At 40.2% G+C, this 23,778-nt stretch overlaps 1 protein-coding gene across 1 annotated transcript in view; it reads left to right on the top strand.

Moving 5' to 3' along the window:
- Window positions 1-8: 8 nt before the first annotated feature.
- LRIG1 (leucine rich repeats and immunoglobulin like domains 1) overlaps window positions 9-23,778 on the top strand; it is a gene marked incomplete in the record, with an annotated part of 404,144 nt that continues 380,374 nt past the window's right edge. Inside the window, 1 exon segment of the mRNA XM_044077960.1 lies at window positions 9-1,040. Coding sequence (XP_043933895.1) covers window positions 847-1,040 — 194 coding nt within the window.

The raw sequence follows: 23,778 nt of genomic DNA, 5'->3' as shown, positions 1-23,778 counted from the left end.
TGGATGAGATGTGGGTGGTGCGTTATTGTTGTAATGCATCCAACGTGGGTTTTGGGACAAATCTCTTGAAAAGTCTATGCAAATTTAAAAGTGATAACTAGATTGGAATTGAAAAGCAATAAACAGTACTGATTGTGTTGATTACAGCAGAAACTGATTTATGTAAGAGCTGGAGTGCAGCATTACTGGATTATGAGTAACTGATTTCTGGGAGAAAACTGTGTGTTTGTTAAAACGCAAGTTGTTGGATCCAGGCAAGAACCAGGACTTCTGATTTATTTGTAAGAGGGCTGGAATACTACCGATATAGTGCGGATCGCCCAGAGGGCCCCTGACGCGTGTACTTCATCACTGGCGAGTGTCACTGAAATCAGCATTTGCACCGGCTAATCGTCCAAGGCTTCTGAACGAATAGCATCGTTTAGAGACTTATGTAGCGAAAGAAATCAGCCACTGAGCTCATAGAGTTTGGACCGAGAACAGAAATCTATTTTACAGTAAAATATAACCCTCATCACCGATTATTGTCGAGGTTGCTTTGGAGATAGTTACACGTTTGATGTGGCTGGCACAAAGTAAATCGCTCTCCAGTTTATCAACTGTTTTCACTGCTGATCGGTCCACTCCCCGATCTGTTTACCTGTAAATAGTCCTAAGGTACTCTAACCTGGTTGGGATTTCAGTCATGCAGTGTTTACATCATGGATTTAAGTTACCACTAACAACCCTATAAGGCTGATAAAGGACCAAGGCGGATCACATTTTTCTAAGCATTCTTGTTGTTTTTAAGAGCTGAATTCTTTCCCCGGTGACTTGTTCAGCTATCTACAGACTTGTGGATACAAAATGGCGGCCCCGCTCCGGCTTTGGTTGTTCTGTCAGTGGTGGCTGTTTGTGCTGGTGTTTATTCTGGCGGTGGTCTCTCCCGTTCACGCGTGCCTACCTAATTGTACGTGTAGCCCTGGGGAACTGGAGGTGGATTGCAGCAAGGCGGGCTTAGTGTTGGTTCCTCGTGACTTACCGGCTACGGTGGTGCGTCTGTAAGTATTGGTTATTTAACTGACAAGGCCCTAAGCCCCAGTTCTCTTAATGCCACTTGTCACTATCTGAGAGATATTTCAACAATGGTATGAAAACACTAGCAGTTCAGACATTTGTCTCTTCTGTGTGATTGCTTGTGGCTACTAAAATCGGAGACTGAGTTGAGTGTTTTTCCCCAGCCTATTCAGTGAATTGTGAACAGTTAGTTGTCTGTGGACAATCTCTTGCCAACTTTTCAGTCTTGTGTAAAACAAGTATGCTGTGTCCAGGTTCAGTCATACTGGCCAAGGCTTTTTGGTATTTGTTTTTCATGGTAGCCTTGTTAATTGTAATCCTTTGTGTATAAGAGATACCACAAGTGTACATCCTGCATTTGGGTGTGCATACGCACCTGGAAATGTGTCACTGGGGAGTTAAAGCTGTCAAACCTTTCAAACGTTCAGCGTGTTGCTCTGTCTACCAAGGTCCATTGTTTATCCTTATGTAGCTAAATATATTAAAACGGATTCTGGTTTCTCTCTGAACGTCTCAGGAAAGAATGAAATGTAAACAAATGTAATACATTTAATTGTCATGCCGGTAACAGACCGCGCCACTCATTTTCGGACACTGCTCAAGAATATGAAATACAAAATAGTTGGATGTAGGGTGTTACTCTGCCCTGTAAGTGGTTAGGGAACTGCCTTGGGTAGGCTCGAATGTGTTGAACTACATGTGTTCCTGTAGTTTAGAATTGTTAACTAGCTATACAGTGTGTGCGTTTTATACACGCTGCGGGAATATACCCGTTTGCTTTATTGTATGTGTTTTCGTTTTGTGCATATTTCTTTACCTTCGCGTTGTCTGCGCTTTATTTATGGAGTTGTAAAGTGAAAGTGATGTAGCGTATCATGTTACTGCACCTGGAGAGAAGTTACCTCCAGCAGTGTCTTCCTCCTTGTGTACAGAGGTTAATTAATAGTTCTCTGTTTTGGAGCTCGGTCTGTCATTTGCACTATTAATTGCTACACAACTGGGCATCTCTAGACTGTCCCTGACTTCGCAGAATGCCCCTGATCCTGCCATCTATTGTTGCTCATTCGCTTAAAGTTTGTGGATTTTCGATAAAATCGGTGAAAGTGCTTCTCGCTAAATAACGTTAGAAATTGTCTGCGTTTCAGATTTGATCCAGCACATTTCCAGTTATCTAAAAAAAGCACCATGTAAAAGCTGCCCGGGTTGGGGTGCTTGTCCACTGTTACTTTTTGCATTCTCCCGAGTTGTATAACACCTAATTAGAAAGTACGCGATTAGTATTTTTTATAATTGGAGTAAGTCTGACCAAGTTTTTACTTTTTTTTATTTTGGCTTGGATCATCATGTCAGGAACCAGTTGAATGGTTAGTACTGTTTTGCCCCTACCCATCCCAAGTAGTTGGTGAGAGAATATTAAGAAAATGCACTTAAATATTTGGTGTTTTGTAATGGACTGTTGGGATTAGAAATTTAGTACACTGAAGTTCTTTTGAATACAGTTTGTGTTTGTGTCTTGACTTGTAGCAAATCGCACCCGCACTGACCTTAGAAATAGTGTAGCATTTATCGTTCATTTTTAGAAACATTTCAGTGCACTTAAAAACAGCACAAACATGAAGATGGTTACGTGACACCTCTAGATATGAACCTGTGGTACTAATTGTAACTGCAAAGTGGATTACCTGAGGCAGAGCAGATAGTGATGGCTAATGATTGAAACAACGTATTTTGTCCAGTGTGAAAATACAGAAAGTTGCTCGTTTTTTTGCCCATTTAGCTTATAACGTTTTGCTCGCCTACTTTGTATTTTATGTGAAATTATACAATTTTTCTGCAAGCTGCCGCTGTTGGTTGTATTCCAAAAGTCTATGATACAGAATGATAATGAAAAAGAGCGTGGATTGTAACTAATTTCTTAAATGACATATTTGCATTATAGAGGGACGGGCTTTTTGAACTTTTCTGTGTCGTTAACTGGTGAGAAAATTGTTTTTGATTATATAAATTGTAGACATGTATGTATGCACACTATTCCAGAATAATGCTCATATATTGCGATTTCTTAATTTGAAATATTAATTGCATCGTTCTTTACTATACCACTCAAGTGTACCTCTTTACGAGAAAGGTACCTCATTTGGGGTCTTAAAAAGTTCATTTTTCTCGAAGTTCCACACTGAAAAGGTCTGTCACATATTTAGTGTTGTGAATTGTTTTAACTCATTCATGGTAAATGTAAAAAGAGCTTTTTTATAAGTAAAAGCAACACATCATCGCATGACCTTCCTGGTTGAAGTTGTTAGTATGAGTTCCACAGTTTGCCCATTTGCTCCAAATTTTGAAGGCTAGTGCAGAAGTGCTTTAAATGCCATTTTTCGCAGTTTTGAATACCGATTACCTAACTGCACAGATAGCGCAAGAAATCCGAGTACTGTCTGTTCAGGCGATGTGTCAGTTATACATACTTAGAACTCCGCATATATGTAATTAGAAAAGATAAAGTTCTGAGAAAGCTACTGAACGAGATCAGCTAACAAGAGTAAAAGCATTAACGTGAAATATATTGGCCATTTTTTCTAAATAATATCATACCCAGTAGCTGGACAGTGGAACTGTGAGGGCTGTTCATTAGTTCTTAAATTTTCGTTATAATTTTACCACAATTGTAGAAAACGTTCCAGTCCCTTCAGTTAGCTTGTTCAGTATACAAAATTAGATTTCCAGTTACAAATTGTATCACTTAACCAAAGTTAATCCTAGAAAGGAACACTTTTTGTCCAGTGGGCTTACACGGTTAATAGTAAATACATTTTAGAAAATGAAGGCACAGGTTTCTTCGTGCGTCCGATTCTTTCAGCCTCCATTTGCTTACTGTGTGAGTCTGAGCAAAACATTTAAACAGAAAGTGCTCAGAGGCAATTGGGAGATTGAGCTAGCCTCTCTGATCTCCTGGACTTGCATGCCTGGTAACTATCTAAGAACCTATACGTGTGCCATTATTTCTGTCAGGTACCATTCAGTTAGATTTAATAAGAGCATTCTTTGTAGAATTAGAAGTTTTGTTGGCACTGTGTGATGTAATTGGTGTTTGATCTTGTCAAAATGTGGAGTTGGAGCGGTGGGCTAAAGGAAAAGAAAAGCCAACTATCTTTTTGTTACTATGGTTTTAAGACTCTTTCTGTTGAACTATCCTCACAGTAGCTTTTTATTAATGGTGCTTTCTTTCTTTTGGGTAGTGTATCAATGTGTGTGGTGTCTAGACAAGTACAAAGCACACACTGTTTATAGGCAGTGATGAGATTTCACTGTGCAGCTATCATGTAGTTTTCCTCTTTGTGGAGGGGGTTGATAATGTCAGGAGTGTGTTTCTGTGCATGCTCAAAAAGAAAAAGATCATTCTTGTTCCGATATTTTCAGATTGTTAGTTTTACCAGCTACTGGCATTTTAGGTTCCCAAAAGTATCCTATGAAAACCATTAGTGGAATTGCTGACATAGGTTGATCCTGTTGATCTTGTTTTTTTTTTTTTTTAAATCATTTAGTTAGATGTTAGGTGCCACTTAATGGCTGTTTGGTTCATCCTGTCTCTTCATTCAGTGATCTAACATTACACTGTGGTAATTAGAAAAGCATTTTTTTCTGAATAAGGTTCCCCGTGTTTTGTACAAATGGCACAACTCGTGTTTAAAAATGCAAACTTGAGACCTCAGTCTGCATGCTGTTCATACTGCGTAGCTGGTTCTTGCTGTTTTTCTGGTCTCCAGTACTAGTTAGTCAACAGGTGTAAATATTTTGTTTTGTAAGTGTCTGGGTATTATTTTTGAAAGTGAGCAGTACCCGTACTACAAGAATTATGCTGACCTAATCAAAAGGATAATTTTAAAAGCTTACATGTTAATGTTTAGTTGGCAGCTTTGAATATCTTAAATCATGAAGTAGTAGAAGTTTAAAGAACCTTTAATATATATCTAAAAAAGATCCCACATGATGGTGAGAAACACATGCAGTGGTTCAAAACATATTTGATGCTTTTCTGAGTAGTTTTTTTTTTTTTAAGTTGTGGCTTTTGATTATATTACAAGTACTTTTCTTCACTGTTGCTGGTTCATGCTTACTTGCATCAGAACATTTTATTGTTCCATTCTTTGCGCACATTCAACATATCTCAGATTGTTTGGTGGTTAAGTGAGATACTGGGTCATTTCTTTTGAGTGTTGCATCCCATACTTTGGCTGTGTTGCTTGGGGTTGTAATATTTTTCAACCGTGTATGACTATGGCATAAGTTAAAAGTTTCTAACTTCAATAAAGTGTCTTCATTTTGTTACTGTAGTTGATCAGATGGCAATATGGTGCAGATTATGTAATGCATTCTAGATTTGTGTGATTGGAACTAACTGTGGTTCTCTATTCATTTACTCGTGGCCTAGTTTTCAGAATGCTCTCCACAGCTTGTTTAATGTTCTTTGATAGTTGACACTGGCTTGTATTTACTTTAATGGCAAACACTGTTTAATGTCTGGGTATCTCTTGAAAAGTTTGCTCTATTTTAGTACCTATATAGGGAGTTTTTTATTTTTTAATTCATTTGTTAACCATTCAACACAAATATCCCTTTGCAGGGTTACCAAGGAACACTTTCTGATTTAAGTAAACTGCTGAGTTGCACAGTAGGCAAATGGAGGCAGGGGGATCAAACCCTGTCCCCGGACGTCTCCTGTTATTGCTAAGCTAATCAAACTAAATGTCACCCTCTAGGTTACTCACTAGATAGACTTGGTTCCATCTGTTAGCCAGTTTGCTATTTGTGTGGATGGCACGCTGTCTCTGCAGCATGATCAGTCCCTGGACCACTTCTTTGATTTCTACTCTGATGTCGTCAAGGCTGACATTGCGGACCATGTGGCTGATCACATCTGTAGATGACTGCAGACTTAGAGTTGTCATTAACTTCCAGATTCTTCAGGAGACTAACATACACCAGTAAATGGTGCCTGGACCACAGCCTAAAACTAAATGCCAAGAAGTGCAGCCTTCTGTGCTTTGCCAAAACTGGGCACCCATGCACCTACCTTGTAGGTGATGCCACTTGGTTGACCCAGTCATTAGGGACATGGGCACTTTCATTAACCATTATGCCAACCCCCATCTCATTATTATCAGAGAATAGTTCATTGTCAAAGTGATTACCTCGCACACAAAAGGCACACGCCTGATTCTCACCAAGAGGAAATTGGCTAAGCTTAAAATGGTCCATGAGGGCAGCTAGCCTAGCACTTACCTGTAATACTAATTTGTTAACCAGGTAGATCTACAGTCTCTTTTCAGGGATGTCTGGCTAAGTGACTTGCACATGGACACACAGTAGGTAGATGCTGGCTGAAGCAATCAAACCCTATAACACAATAATTGCAGCTCACAGCCTTAACCCTGTGCGTAAGCTATTGTTACAATATCTTTCCCCACAGTCCTGATAATCGGGACTAACTTTTCAGCTACATAATGTAATTGCTGTCCTCTCTTTGCTTTGTGTTTTATTTGATTCCTTCATCTGTTTTGTGATCCTCCCATAATTTGTGCTATTTTGCTTGCATTACTTTATACATTTCATAATTGCTGGCGTGCTTCTGATTTTTAAGTTTCACTGTTCTGTTTTTCAGTTACTAAATGTATCAGTCTCTTTCCTTTGTGGTTATTGGGATGTTCTTACCCCGCAATGTAATCATACCATGTGCTGTTTTATCTTGTGTGCAATAATTTACACATTTTCAAACTTGATAACATGCTTTGTAGACTTTTTTGTTTTAATTTGGTCTTTGTTTTTCATGTTTTTATTTTAACTTCCCTTGCAGGATATTCTTTGCAGAAAAGTACCTTCCTTTCCACATTCTTGACTATATTTGTTGCCCTCATAAGTAGGGTTGAACTACAGAGCTTGGTTACCTGGTATGTCATTCACCTGTGCTCTTTCATCAAGGCTTCCATTCTTACCAGCTTTCCACCTTGTGGACTTCTAAGTCTTTGCCTTCATTTGCAAGTAATTTTAGAAGACCTAAACCAGATGCTTCACTGAAATCAAAGAAGGCTTCATCTGCTGCCTCCCTTGGGCCACATTTCTAGTTATGCATTTGGAGAATTCCATCCTGTTTGACAGGCTTCCTCTTTGGGAATCTGTGCTGTCCTAAATTCTCTGTAAAATGCCTGGAATCAACTGAAGCAATGAGTCAGTGTTGATTTCTTAAAGTTTCTTCCTGTACTGAGAAAGGGATGACTGTATGCTAATATATACTTTTCACTTTTCACTTTTTTTGAACAGGGATAACATATGTTGTTCTTTTCTTTGATACTACTCCAGTACTGGCACCCCTTTGTTTTATAACATTGCTAGCTGCATATATTTCCTTGATAATCTCCTTGAAAGTTACTTAAAATGTTGTTTCAGCTGACTAATAAAATGTGTATTTTCCTTCTGTCTTTGGCCTTGGTCCTTCAGTGAAAAGGGTCTTTGAACCAACCCACCTGTTTAGTTAACAATCAATCAGCAGTAACTGTAACGGTTGCTGACCCCCTCAAATTTAGAAGTAGTGTTGGTTGGGGTGCCTTACAACAAATGGGTCTCCATTTTAGCCAGGTGGTTAGGTAGTTTGCCTTGTGTGCAGAGTCTGAATGACCATGCATCCATTAGGTTTTTGTCAAATGTTCTAGTTTCTTCCCACCTTCCAAAAATATACTCTAGGTGAACTGACAATTCCCCAGACATGGATATGCATGCGGTGAGTACATGTTTGTGTGTAGATGTTAATTATTTATAGTCTTCTAAATATGTATTCATGTTAAGTGAATGTGTTTGTGTGTTTAGTTTTACATTTGCTAACAGAGTAAGTGAACTGGTCCATGGACCGTTTTCAGCCATAACGCTTAAACAATGTAACACATGAATGTAATATAAGAAAAGCATTAACAAAAAACTTCCAAAATCAAAGCGGAATAGCATGACAGAGAATACATTCTTACTGTCTGCAAAATAAGAAAGACTAGAAGAATTTTCTTTAGCATTATATATACAACAAATTTATACAAGTAAGACAAAACCTTCTTACTTTGTGCCTACATCATGTAATTTACTGGCATCTCTTCCAGGATTAATTTCCCTGCTGTGCATCCGCTAAGTGCTGGGATAGGCAACCCCAAATCTAATAAAATATGTATTATTGAATGAATGAAAAAATGTTTGCTGTAATCCTTCACACCCTCTACAGAACAGTAAACATTTGATAAATGCCTCTGCCTCTTGCCAGCTCATTGTTGTTTGATTCCTTTTGTCTAATGTTACATTAACAGTAGTTGTCGTCTTCTTTTTCTTTATATGTACCTACTCTTCTCAGTTTAACCCTGTGACTCTTGCAAGGGCAGTTTAGAAAACAAATGAATTTTTTTCATATTACACTTATTATTCCAGTTTGTATGTTTTTAATGAGAATTTGAGATCTGCAATTACCTTTCATAGAGCAAATTGCCAGTTTTCAATGACCGTTATTGGTCTGGTATATGCAGGTTATGAGCTGGCCTTAGTGATGCATTTTCTTTCCATTGCATGAAATGTTGAAACAGCTGAAGTGGCATCTGTTGAGACTAGGACTTGCACAGGAGTTTCCTATTAGATTAATGGAATCTTGGTATCCTCCAAGTTAATTGTGAAGGTTTATCAGTTTTCTCAGCAGTTTATTTTTGTTGGGGAGGCTTACCTTTGAATGTTTGTTCCATGTGTCCATTGCTGTTGTACTGCTTGAAATACTGTGGCACGTTGTGTGAGTTATGCTGTAGCAGTAGTTTTGTATGGTCATGGCACGTATTCATTTAGAAATCCTAGTACTCCAACAGTTTTTTTTTTTTTTTTTTCTTGAATGACACCTGATTCCCTTGTATGGAGAATCCCCAAGTTGTTGTGTCTTTCAGCTTTTCCGGTTAGGGGTCACCGCAGCGGAACTCTGGTCCACTAATGACTGGCAGTAGATTTTTACGTGCCGAGTTGCCAGCCCTGACGCACAACCTTCAACGAAGGTACGCCCATTCACGCATGTCTACACACAGAAGACGCTCTAGCTGAGAATCTAACAGGACTATTGTCTTACTGTGAGGCGACAACACTACCGCAGCACCACCACCGCAGTCCAAGTGAAGAGCATAAACTAGGCAGATCAAAAGCATAATCTGAGGTTTGTTTTAGTTTGAGTAATATAGTACTATATGTACAATTCATTTTGCACATACACCCTTATGCAGGCTGAAACTCTCTGGGTAGATGCTTAACCAAAGAAAACTGTATAAAATATTGCTTACCCCTCCTTGTTTTTACTGCAGAGGTGAACATTAGAATACGGTAGAGTCTTTCTCTCATATGCTTATTAGAGGTAGAGAGGGATGGCGTGATGGTTTGGGTAGGTAGGTGGCCTGTTGTCAGTGGGCTGTCAAGGACTGCATCAGACACCTGCCTTCACTAACAAACGCCACTACAGTTCTGAAATTACGTTTGGGGGCTGCAAGACAGCCTAAGCAAAATTTGAACAAAGTGTAGTTTTGGAACTCATTGTTAGACTCTCACATCAAGAAGAAAATGTCTTCTGTCCACTCCTAGTAGTTTGTGAGCTGTGTATACATTAGTAGTATGGATGGAATCTGTAAAATACTTTGGCAGTGGGCAGAAGTGAGAGTTTAAAAAGTAATGAGTAGAAGTAAATATACTTAGTCCCATTGTATGACTGCTCAAGATAATAAATACATGAACATTAAGGCGCATTAAGTTTTTAATAAGAAGAATCCCCCATAGTTCTAGGACCACAAGAGAACACTGTCCAGAGTGGTGAAGAGGGTTTTAACAGTGAAACTGAGTCAGTGGCAGCAGTGAATAAGGTAACTGGGCTCAAGTAGACCGTAGTTTTCACTGCTTGTTACAAATTTCACAGTTTCGTCTTGTTACAGTGCCAGTCTGGTGCAGTTCATTGTCCTTTTGAATGCCACCAGTGGGTACACCTCTGCAACCTCTGATAGCTAATTTCATACATCGCTCATTTCTGTAAGTACATTTTTATTCAAGTTGCTCCTGTCTGTTTGTTTGCTGGAGTAATTAATGAGACAAAAAAGTGACAGTTTGGTTAATGCAGTGTAGTTATTTTATATTAGATGTACTTATTTATTTTGCTTTTATGATGTCATTTATTTCCAAAAATCTAGTATTTTCAAATTGGGTAAATGTTAAATGCTGGATATGCCATCTTTTGTTTTATGGCCAGTCAAATCAAAAGTCAGATTTGATTACTGAGATCTTTATATGTTGAACTGTACCTTTAGTAGCCCCTTTCTTTTATACTGCTACTGAAGTGAATGTGCATAAACCATATCTTCCATTTTTAGCATTATTTGAATCGAATGACCTTTGTTCTGTTTTTAAAAATTTATGTTGGTGGTCTTGTGTGAAAGTGTGACTGATACTGATGAATAACTGAACACAGAGTGAACATTTTGCATGCTATGGCAAACTTTTAACCTAAAAATTGAAAATCTAGTGAAGTCAGCACTGAATGGTTCAAATGACAAATTCACCACCGTAACAGGTACAAGCAAGCAAAATCTGAGGGTAATGCTACTCAATGCTAGAAGTCTAAACCTCAAAATGCACTCACTCGAGGCACTCCTTAAAATGGAGAACATTGACATCTGTGCAGTGACAGAGACTTGGTTCAAAGCTCCAGAGAGTACCCCTGCATTACCAGGCTACAATTCATACCACACCTTTTGGCCACCTAACCCAGAAAGAAGCACTAAAGGCAGAGGCGTGTCCATATTCATTAAGGATATCCACACCTCCAGGCTAGTTGCACAGCATAATGCATCCGAGATTATCCAAGTGCAACTAACTCTGGGCAAGACCGCAGTCCAAATTGTAGCTTGCTACAGACCCCCCACCATGCCCCAGGATTCACACTCCTCATTTCTTGATACACTGGAAAGTATTAGGGTACAACCCAACACCCTAATAATGGGCGATATCAACTACCCCACCATTAACTGGGAAAACTACTCATGTACCAACTCTTTTGCTCAACGTTTTTTAGAATTCATAAATTCCAATGCCTTGGATCAACTTATTCACACCCCCACCAGGGGCAGCAATATCCTAGACCTGGTCATTACCAACATGGGAAACCGATGTTCCACACCAGAAGTCAATTCCTCGTTGGTCAGATCCGACCACAAGCTAATCGGTGTAGACATCCACATCCCACCCCCACCCTCAATTAGGGAAACCATCGTAAAAAACTTCTCCAAAGCCAACTTCACACTTCTTAAGACAGAAGTGGCAAACTTCATGACACTCATCCAGACGGATAATAGAGGTATGACTGTCGAATCCTACACAAATGCACTTTATAAGCACTTGCACGAGTGCATGGATCATGCTATCCCTAATAGAACCAAGGTGTTATCCTCCAAAAAAAAGGAAGCCAATCTGGTGGTCTTCTGCCATAAACAAACTCTACAACAGAAGAAAGAAACTGTTGCAAAAAAGAGTAAAATCTCATGACTGGAGGAACTCCCTGGTCAACCTCGGTAAGAAGCCGAGATCCCTCATAAAATCCTCCAAAGCTTGTTACGAAAACAAAATTGTCACTGACTCTAAAGACAACCGCAAAGCATTCTATAGCTATGTCAAGAATCTAAATGGGAACACTCGGATCTGCTCTGAAGTACAGCACAATGGCACTAAATATACAGAACCAACTGATACTGCCAACATCCTAGCAGATAGGTTCAGTGCTAACTTTACCCCCATCTCACCCCCTAGAGGGCCCATCTCTATAAAGGAAGAATGCAAAGGTCCTATAATCACGACTGCACAGGTAAAAACACAGCATCCATGGGACCTGACAATATCCCAGGCTGCGTTCTACACGAACTACAGAATGAACTGGCACCCTACCTAAGTACCATGTTCAATCATAGCCTCACCTCAGGCTTTATACCCACTGAATGGCACACCGCAACGGTTATCCCACTCCAAAAAGGGGGAGACACGATGGACCCCGGGAACTACTGCCCCATTAGCCTGGCAAGCCTGGTCTGCAAGGCCATGGAACGTATCATAGTGGAACTCCTAAACAAAGACATTGGTAATCTCCAAACTCTGGACCGTACCCAGTTTGGATTTGTAAAAGGCAGAGCATGTCTCCTAAATCTGACTGACTTCTTTGAAGCAGTCACCAAAGCCATAGATGAGGGTAAAATGGTTCACACAGTTTATCTAGATCTCACCAAGGCTTTCAACACCATCCCCCACTCTGGAATTATAGATAAGCTCACTAAACTAAGTATAAATCCCTATGTCACAAGATGGGTTGCCAACTGTCTCACGGACAGAACCCACACTGTGAAAGTAGCTGATTCCAAATCTGACATCAGACCAGTGACAAGTGGAGTACCACAGGGTTCAGTCCTGTGTCCTCTCCTGTTTGGTATCTACTTCTCTGAATTGCAGGCCAACACAGAAGGTCTTTGGCTAACAAAGTTTGCAGATGACTGCAAACTAGGAGCCATAATCAAAACTCCTAACGATGTGGACAAACGACAAAAGGGCCTCACTGAGACAGATACCTGGTTTCAAAGCCATGGCCTGAAGCTCAATGCCAAAAAGTGTACTGTCATCCCCTTTGGTAAAAACTCTGTACCCATGAACTACCACATAGCTGGTAGTCTACTTAATGCCGAAAATGTGATGAGACCTTGGGACACAGGTGGACAGTAGTCTCTCCTTTGATAATCACATCGCCACAGTGGTCAGGAAATCCTTCTACGTGGCTCATCTCATCACAAAAGGATTCTCATCCAGAAAAAAAAGAGGTCATTGTTCCCCTCTACTCATCACTCATTAGACCCATTGTAGAGTACAACACCCCTTTTGGTATAGACATCTACAAGACCATAGAAATACCTCATAAAGAGGATCACTGGCCTCAAACAGATGCCCTGTGCAGACCGTCTCAAAAAACTACAGCTTTACTCCATCGCATATCGCCTAGTCGGGCGATCTCTGCCTAACATACAAAGCTATGTCAAACCCAGAGCTGTTGGACATGCTCCACTTAAAGAAATCCCAATCTCTCCGAGCTACACGCTCTAGGGACCTAAACCTTGTCACCACAATAAACAGAACATGCTGGAGGGATAGATTCCTGTCCCAGATACTTCCCATACTCTGGAACAGACCACCTATCTATGTCAAACAGAGCTCCTCATTAGCACTTTTCAAGAAAAATCTTGATGATTGGATGGGAAATGGGAAATTCACCCCGGGGATCACTTATGTGGCTCTGCTCGACAGGGGCACAGGAAAATAATTTTCTTGGGTGGCAAAAGCCAGGGTACATTTTTGGCTAGGCTTGCATGGGCCCTAGGGCCGATAGCCTAGTACCTACCTATGAATGTTTCAGGAAATAAATGTAAGCGATGCAGATCCGTAAATGTGCTGCAGCAAAGTGCACACTACATGCTTAAATCCAACTTTCATGGTAAATTTATCTGAATGTCTAAGATGGATGATATTAAGAATGTTGATTATTTTAAAATTGCCAAAATGTGCATGCCTTTTATAGTAGCGGTTTAAACCTCTGCTTGAAAAAGCTGGGGAGAGTAACAGAACTCTGGATTTATTGCTTTATTAGTGAGCAAATAAACTTTCCACTGTAGGTAGAAACAAGCTTAAAGTCATGTATGCCTGGGAATTGATATTACTTACATTTATGGAGGAGGGCAAGAAATGTTAAATGTAGAAGTATCACCTTGCGTCTTCTCTGAAAAGAGGTTGCTAGCCTAGTGGGACTAAGTCGGTCAACAAAGAATAACTACATAAATAAGTAAATGCTGCTAGTCAGAGAGAAATGGTTGTAACACTTTCTCCCCTTAACTGACAAACTAAATGCATCGTTTTGTAATTGGATTGTATGTAATTGATTTGCGTGCCAAATTGATTTTCAGAAGGTACTATTTACATAGGGTCACATGGCTAGTATTTGCACATTGGACTAAAGGTTTATCACATGTCATTGTGTAGTGATAGTTCAGCTTCCCAGTACAACTGGTACAGTGTGAAAACTGTCTTTTTTTTCGTATTGAGTATGCTGTATACTGGGGAATTGTGGAAGGAGATGGAACTTAAATTTAAATGCTTTTATTTCTGATTTTTATACAAATTAAATGTTACCTGGAATGGAAATAAGTTTCATTTTTGTGATACAGTGCTATTGTTATAATTTTAAAGGATAATGTATTGGGTTAATGACTCGCAAAGAGAGCATCAAAAGTTTCTGTGTGAATTTCATTGTTAGAAAGTTTTAAAAATGAGCTATTTTAAAACCAAAGTGCAGATAGTCTCCAGTGTGATGGCTGAATAGTTTTCTGTTTTCCTTTCTCTACATTTTGGCACACTGTATAAAACTCCTTTTGTGCTTAAGATTGGTAAGCAGAGCTGTACTACACTGTTCAGTCCCAGACTTCTACTGTACAGTTTGGTAAGAGAAATCCACAGCAAAGTGATATTTTTTGCTAACACCATCATGATTTTACCAATAATGGATGCATAGCTTTGGGCTGTTAAGAATAGATAATGTGGCTTGTGTGTGTGACACACACACACACACACTCGTGCACTTGTTTTAGCTGTGACATAAATTAGGCTGTGTAGCATTTTTGACCCCCACCCCTGCATAGACCATCGGATTCTATTCACAGTACCCTTTAGTCTGATTTGTTCCTCTCCAGGGCAAGAGCCTGACATGTTCATTCTCTGATTCAGGGTTAGAGCCCTGTGGCCCATTTATTTACTGACTAAGACAAGTGCCAAGCTTAAATGTTTCCAAGATTGGCAAGAGTTTGAGTTGTGAGCTGGGAGTGAGCAGTCATTCTGATGCGGCACCGTCTGTGGCCTAACCTAACCCCTGTTCACAGTGGGTGTGGCGTTTGCCGTAGCTGCTGCCTAGAGAGATGCATACTTGTGTGCATCCTACACAACAGTCCCTTTTGCTTGCATGCAGTGTCATTCCTGTCCATATTGCTCCATGTCTTCCCCATCTTTCTTCTGTGGGAGTTGACATTGCAGCAGGCAAGTTCTTTACACTTCCCTAGGTTGGGTGAGCTAGCATTGGTCTGTTCACTCACACCCTACATTTTGACAGTTTTGGTGGTGACCAGCCCATAGTATTTGTAAACCACAAGAGTAGTATAGGTGGACTTGGATATCCTACTTGGCCCACCCAGTCTGTCAGCCTCCCTGCTTGGTTGGTGTTCTTAAGTGAACAGGAACTTTCTTTTGCTTACCCTTCCCAGAATTGTTGTATTTTTTAGTCTGATCACTGTTTTCAACTTTCTGACTTATTAGAATTTTTTTTCCAAGTATGCAAGAAATCAGCATTCCTTCTTGCTGGGTTTTTGCCACTTCTATTTGTCACACATGGGTGTGTCATCTTCTGAGGGCCCTTTCAAGAAGATGAGCATTTATGCAATGCTGTCAGTCCTTTGTCAAGATTGCGTATATTCTTACCAGTTGCCTGTAAAGAAACCAAGCACACATTTGTCTTCAAGCCCTTGACCAGACTGTGCATGCTTCGATAATTAACGTATATGGCTTTGCATAGTTTCTACTGCAAAGCGTACATGATTTTGTCTGAGCTATCTCCATCCTATATCATGAAAAAATGGAATTACCAAAACTGAGCTCAGGTGAGGATAGAGTCTCAACCTACTGAAGGTAAAAACTGTAAGGAAGACCCTGCCAAGCTTGAGTCTTTACTATGTAACACCTTAAACCTCCTGTAGTGGAGGCCCATGGGATATACACAGATGGACCCCTTAAGGACATACCAGTGTTCAACTGCATGGCTTTTGAATGCCCATGACTTTTGCCTTTTAAATCTTTATGGGTACATTCAGGCCAGTAAAGGCAAACTCCACAAGCTGTAGGCATACCATGTTTCAGCCTTTTTCTGAACTTATCAATTTAAAATAAGTCTATTTGTTTGACTGTACTTTAGCAACACAGCACTACATTAGTGTGCCTGCTGAATATTCCAACTAACATCAAAGCCCAAGGATAGAAAGGTCACACAGTTAAACTATTCAGTAAAAACTGCAAGAAAAACCCAGTCAAGCATTTGGTAGCCACATAGCCAAAACAGTTGGGATATGTGCAAATGACCAATTAAGAATATACATCAGCCTTCACAACTGGAAGTTTAAGATGTTACACAGTGAAGACTGTAGCTTGGTATGTCTTTCTTGCAGTTTCTACCAAATTGCTCGTCTGTGTGACTGTCACACACTGTGACCTGTTTACCCTTTGAGATTAATAATGTTTTAGTACTAGTAGTAATCTCAGTATATGCATTTCAGTATCATTTTTCCTTTTATACTGTCATCTTGAATTGCTTTGCTCACTGTTAATCAGCTAATTGCCAGGTTTCTTTCCATGTGTATTGTTTTCAGTTAGTGTGTTGTGAATACGACCGTTTTGTATCCCAAATGCATTACTTTGCATCAACGCAGGGTTGTCTTATTGTTTGGCACTTCTCAGTTCCAGTTTTGCAAACATCCCTGCTTGTCCTTTCTTTGTGCCTTTAGCAGAATGCATTCTTTTATTTTAGAACTTTCTGGAGTGCCATTAGCATAAAAATAAATAAGATTTATACTTGTATTGAATATAATGTAGCTGGGAACTAGCCTGTCAGTGGTTTCAAGATTGCACCTGCTCACTATAACTTTTATCCAGGTCTGTGTCTTCAGAGCCATTTTATGTAAATCCAAGAGATTGTGGTTAAGAACTATTCTGAACACTGCAGACTGGTGCTGATCACCGCTAACAGGAAGACGATGGATTACAGGGAAAAATGAGATGTGATTTTACAATTTTAGAGCGTTCACTGGATCTCACTTAGGGGATTGTAAGGGATTGTGATGAATTGTAGTATTTTAGGGACAGAGCCATCTTTGAGATGGTCTAGAGAAGTCATGTGGCAGCAGAGACAATTGTAGAGAGATGTTGGACTGTGGTCTAGCAGGCTCTTGTCATGAAGGTCTGTTTAATTGCTTTACAATAGGACTGTCATGAGAAGATCTGTGCATCAAACAAACATTTTGACTGGTGGGACCATGAAGCTTTTACTTAAGGGGTGCAAGACTGGAGAGCTTCATCAAAATTCAGTGCTAGCCAGGTACAGCCCAGGCCTCTCTCGGTATGTCTTTGTGGTAACACCCTATTCAGAGCCAGTTACAGTCCTGATGGCCAGTGCAGGTCTTTGTCATGATTAACCTTGCATAGACTCGTGCTCATAGGTATTGGAGGAAGTGGATTGTAAGGCTGTTGAGGCCAATGTCTGCAAGACGGACAGGGATAAAAAGTTCACTTCTCTGTGGGTATGTATACAAGATATCCCCTCCTTTGGAATGTCTGTGGCCCCTGACTATGCCCCCTTCCCCCAAAGCACTGGACCTAGTTTCTGGGTAAGAAGCCACAGAAGTTTTGTGTTATTCTGCCCTTGGAGTAAGTCATTAGACTCACCATTAGTTCATCCTGGAGGCATCCAAACTGTTGTCTTTTTGGCACTGAAAAACATTTTTTTTTTGTTTTATTGTTGTTTTTTGTACTCTGAAGAAGTCTTTATATTTAGGGTGAAAGTGCTAATTACTTTTTCATCTTACTGGTGTGCTTTGTTTTTGAGGTTATTTTACTTTACTAACCACCATCCAGGTGGGCAGATATTCTCACTAAAATATCCAAGTGTTGTCTCTTCTGTGATCTATTTGGTCAAGCTTGGATCCCTGAGACCACAGCATTTTGCTGCCTTGCAGTTGTACAAATAATCTAGAGCTTTAGGTAGGAGTGGCAAAAGGGTTTGCCTGTCTTTTTTATGTTGCACTTTGTGGAGCTGAACTGTTCCTTTCATCTCATCCTGTTCCATGCCTGCCAGGTAGGAAAGACACTGGAAAAGCTCCGTGATCTCTCTAAGCTTGGGCTACAGGAAGATTGTTGCACATTTCTGTCTGCAACATCCATTGTGGACTATATGTTGCTTGGTTAGCCTTTCACAATACCTACTCCATGACTTTTTGAAGAGTTAAAGCAGGTCCTCACTTTTGTGATAATGTCCTTTAATTCCACTTTTGTCCTCCTCTGGGAGATGTACCCTTCCAAAATAGGAAGAAGTTTCCTTGGTGTTCAAGGAATACCATGAAGCGTTGCACTGTTTTGTGCAGCTGGCCCAGCAAAGTCAAATAAATTGAATCTCTTTGCTGGTCTAGTGGCTATCCAGACTACATTTTTAAGGTGCCATAATGGGTGATGGAGGAATGTAAAAGTTTTCTCCATTTTTGAGAACCTTCACAGGGGATCATTGATTTGCAGATTTGTATATTTAGTTACCTTCAACTGCATTCTGGAGCTCATTGGTTCTTCCCCAGAGAGTACTGTTATTAGTTGTGTCTTTTGGCTTTTCCCGGTTAGGGGTCACCACAGTGGAACTCTGGTCCGCTAATGACTGGCAGTGGATTTTTACGTGCCGAGTTGCCAGCCTTGACGCACAACCTTCAACAAAGAGAACTAGTATTTTAGGAGTGTTTTTTTTTTTTTTTTTTTTGGGATGAGCCCAAAGTTTACTGTTTAAAGGAGCTGCAGAAGCTCCCTCAGTTTTGGGTAATGGTTGAGGAATTTATTCCCAACTCTTCCTGTTCCAAAAGGGCTGGATAATTTTCATTCCATTTTGGACTTCAGCAATTGCAACCAGTAAAACTTGCCCTTCCTTTTAAGGTGGTGGTGGAGGGGCAGGATTGTGTCTCTGGATATGAATGAATGCCTTTTAGCACATTAGTATTTGCATCCCGTGGCAGATAGCTGCCATGTTATTCATGGTGCCATTTGTATGTCTGTGTATGTTGGTGCTGTAGACTGTGAGGTGTCACTGGCTTGGCTTCAAAGTCAGCTTGTTTTTTATGGTCCTGCTTTTATCGGACTCTTGCCAACAGACCCTAAAATGTAGATTGGTGAGGTGCTTTGCTTGCTGGTTGGGTAGCTCACCTAGGCTGAAGCTCCCATGCAGTGCAGACCTCCCCCCCTGCAAAAAGAGAGGTTCCACATCAACCAGTTGTAGCAGAGCAGTGATACTAGCCTTGGAAGCCTTAGAATAGTTTATGCTTCAGTGCTTCTCTGTGATAGCTTCTCGGTGATAATAGCCTTATTGACTCTGGGATAACTACTGCTTCTAGGGCTTTTCATCCAGTCAAACAACTTGTCTGTTGTGTGATATCCAGATAACAAACCGGGCATAATGTTTCAACCTTCTGCAAGGTGGTGATGCTTATGTGGCGGTTTACCTTCATAATGTCGGTGTCCGGAATGTCTAACCCACTTCCGCGAACACCGAACTGTGAATACCGAATGTACGAACTGCAAAATCTTGCCCCTTTTTGACCCATGTTAGCACTTGTGTGTAGGTGTGGCGCGGTCGGAAATGTTGAAATACGAGGTTTTTTGAAGCAGAAATGGTTCGGTGATGTGGTCATTTGGTCATCCGTGATCGACAATGTGAAGATAAACCTTATGTGGCAGTGAAATGTAGATGGGGCATCTTTTCTTTAAGTGGCTCACATCTTTGGAGAAATGAAGGAGTTGACAAGTACTCTAAGCCATGCTTCCAATCTTCTGTGGTTCTCTGTATACAGAGAGACTGCCTGGTCATGGTTTTCTGGAAGTGGAGCAGTCCTGAGGTCAGCCTCTTTGTTAATTGTGAGAATACAGTTAATACAGTTTTCTTCCTCTTTGGTTCATCAAGGGAATGTGGAGCAGGAAGTAGATGCATTTTCTGTCCAGTGCCACAGAAGGTTTCTGTAAGCCTTCCTGCCATCTGTGCTGATTCCAGGAAGGCCTCATTACCAAGTTCAGAGACGAAAGACCAAAACACATTCTTTGCTACTTGATGGCTGAGAATGGAAGGCTTTAAATTTAGTCTGTAGTGGTAGAAGAAACCTTATCCGAAACAGGGGTGTGTGCCCCCCTCCCAAAGTGACCAAGGAAATGATCAGCACTGCCTCAGGGCTTTGCTTCTCCTGTGAATTCTTATCCTACAGGGTGTGCCAGCAGAGGACTGTTGAAAGAAAGAAAAAGGTCTCAATTTGGTTAATGTATTGCACAGTAATGTCCCTGTTTCTCAGTTTGCAGGTGTTTTTGATGTATCTGGGGTAACAGTACTCAAGTTCAGTCATACTTTAGTGCTTATGTTTTAAGCACCTTATAATGTTACTTTTGCAGCAATTAATATACCCTTACACTTCATATTTTCGTACCGCATTTTGGTTTTTCTTATGTTCTTGTTGTGCTGGACTCTACATCTCCAACTTATTTTTAATATTATTTTCCACTGCCAGACTCCCTTTTCTCCCTACTCCACAACTTTGCCTTATAATTGCTTCCCTTAAATTATTACTGTATTTTCCTTTTATACTATCTCTCCTCCCTTTCATATTTTCATGTAACTTGCTCCTGTTTAGGATTCATTTCTTCACATAATATTGTCTGATTATATAAACTTGTTTAGTTTCAGGTCTTTTGCATTTTTCTAATTATTATTAGTTGCATTTAACAGTTTTTTTTGGTAATTGGTAGCATTTACGTAATAGTCCCATGATATGTTATTATGCTTTCTGTGTAAAGTATCTTGTGTTTATTGACTTATGCATGTATCCTCTGTCTCTTGTTCTGATATTGTGCCTGAAAAGGGTCCTTATACCAGTGTAGTTATTCAGCTAGCAAATGAGGAAATTGAAAACAATAAATTTGATTATAGTGCAATTAAAACCCAATATAACATCAAGGTGCTGTTATTGGCATGCTAAGCAGCTACAAAATAATGTAGTAGAGCACAAGCTCAGTTGGGATAGAGGGATGAAGAGCTGACTGTTGGCTGGTTTGGACATCTGTTGAAGCTGGTAGCGAGGGAAGGGAGGAACAAATGCAGCTTTGTCAGCTGACCTCTCTTTGGGTCATGTCTAGGCATTTGTTGCCTTTGTAGAATTTGGAGATGAGATCTAACAGGAGCATTTTCTTCAAGGGGAGGCTTGAGTAGTCTTGAGGGATTGCATCATTCATAAAAGCTTGTGACACATCCTCTGTTACACCCAATGCAACTGAACCTTGGGACTGCTGGACTAAGTTCTGCTGGTCTTGGTCCTACAAGTGATAAGGGTTGGAACTGCCAGTATGGATCGGTCATAGAAAGCAGGTATTTTTTTTTTCTTTTCTTATTTGCCAGTATACCTGCTGACCCTCAAGCCTCCCTCAGTCAGACTTGCACAGTTTAAGAGGGCCATCATCTAGGCAACCATGGAAGTGCTTTGTGCTTTTGGCAGTACCCTTACATGGAGAGCTTTTTATTTATTATTTATTTTATTTGCAGTTTGTTTGCCAGGATAGTCCATTGGGCCACAAGGAGCCCATTTTCAATGGAGTCCTGGGGAGAAAAAGCTCCAGAAAAATACAAGTACATAGTACACATTGCACATGTACATTACAGATTATCTCATGGGAATACAAAGTAAGTATGATATGATAAGGTTAACAATAATATAATACATCAGTATAGTTCATAAAACAGCAATACAGCTTTTCTAGCTTAGCCCCACCCATAGTGGTGACGTGAGCACTTGTGTCACTGTAAGGGCTGCCTCCGACCGCTAGTCTATGAATGTCTGCTCCCCCATATTTGCTAACAGCAGCTACTGTTACCAGCTTTGGTATCCACACTTGTGTTTTCCCAGCACTGACTTCCATGTTATGTCAGGCCTTTACTTTCCAGCCAAGACCTTGTCAGAGCAGTGGCTTTAGCTGGGATTGAATCAGTGTCCCTCTTCCACAAGGATGGACATGCACATCTTCCCTGCCTGTGCTACTAAGCACCCAGTCTGTTAGTTTAACTTGGGTCTCTTGAGCTGTAGTCAGAGCTTTATCTATCCATCACCAGTGCACACAACATTTTTTATTTTGTTTATTTTTTTATGTCGTTTTGTGTGAGCGGGGAGTAGCATAATAAGCGTGAATCTAGCATAATAAGCATGAATCTGACTCAACTGAACTCTCAAACTTTTAAGTGTAAATATTTTACATATTGATAAATATGCAAAAAGTAGTTTTAAATGGTAAAACATTGGCAACAAAATTAAACTGGTATACAAAACTATTTTTTTAAGTAGAAATTCAAAATAAAAATTAAAAATATAAGCAAAATATGGTGCAGCAGTAACATTGTCACCTCACAGCAAGATGTTCTCTAGTTTGATTCTCAGCTGGAATGCCTTCTGTGCAGAGTCTGCATGTCCTCCATGTGTTCGCTTGAGTTTCCTCCCACATTCCCAAGATCTGCTACAAGTGGATTGGACACACTCTAATTTGGCCCTAGGTGTGTGTGTGTGTGTGTGTGTGTGTGTGTGTGTGTGTGTGTGTGTGTGTGTGTACGCGCATGCCTTCTGAGGAAGGTTGGGTGCCAGGCTGGCAACTCAACACTAAAATCTACTGCCACTTGTTCTGCGGACCAGTGATCTACTGAGGGGACCCCTAATGGGAGCAGTCAAAAGGGGAAGAAGATGTTATGTATACCAAATAAAATGTTATAAATTGCAGTCCCATGCGTCACTGAAAAAAATCAAAACTGTAGAATGCAGTCCCCAACTATATTTGAAGCAGAATGCAAGTACAATACTCGCATTCCTGTTATCAAAGAGAAGAATAACTTGTCCCATATTGCATGCACTGTTTCCAATACAGTACACCTGCAAAATGAATACACAAGCTTTTAGAAGTGAGCAGAATTCTGGAGCTAAGGGACAGCTGATTGGCCGCAGGAAAATCACAAATTTGTCATTCCAGGCTGGCAACAGTTCACCAGATTCACAAATCTCCATTCCCAGAGAAGCTAACAATCTGGGTAAAAGCCTTCAAGACCAGGCCATGTTCTTACACTAGTGAAAAGAAGTATGCAAAAGAACAACCGAGTAGAGGCTAAGATGGACACTCCCGAGTCCCAACAAATTAATTTATAGCTCTTACAAAATAAGCTTCACTAGCAGTGTGTCGCCATTTAAGCAGCGCAGTGGACAAGAAAAGATGAGGCCAGTGCAGTAAACTTGACACACAAACAGTATATCACAATGATGTGGCAAAACTGGAGTGCTGTAAGCAATTATTTGCTGCTACTTCCAATTGATCAAAAACATCATCCAGGTTATGTGAATTATCCAGTTAAAACAAGACTCTGCTACTTGGAAAAATGAAAGCAGTGAACAGTACAGCATTTTGACTGTCTGCCATTATCTTGAAAGCCAGAACCTAAGAGGAAGTATTAGTTGTATAATTCTGCCTTATTGTTGTATTTTTTGTTTTACGTCAAGTTATGGAAAGTGTCTAGTATGTGGAGAGATGGGGAATACTGATCTGGACTAGGAACATTTGGAAACTAATATTTATAAAATATGCTAGTATCTGAAAGATAAACATTCCCACAGTAGGTGTTGTGCTGCACTTCCAGCAGGAGGATCCCATGATCCTTGTCAGAAGTGGATAATTTCTGATCATTGAATTGCTCATTTCCCACTTTTGAACACTGACCTGAAATGAACTTTTTTTTTCTTTAAATTT

This window comes from Protopterus annectens, chromosome 7.part0 (genome assembly GCF_019279795.1).
Source record: "Protopterus annectens isolate FY-2018-M chromosome 7.part0, PAN1.0, whole genome shotgun sequence".
Taxonomy (NCBI): Eukaryota; Metazoa; Chordata; order Ceratodontiformes; family Protopteridae; genus Protopterus; species Protopterus annectens.
Note: the sequence above shows the minus strand (reverse complement) of the source record. Positions and strands in the feature narration are given on the sequence as shown.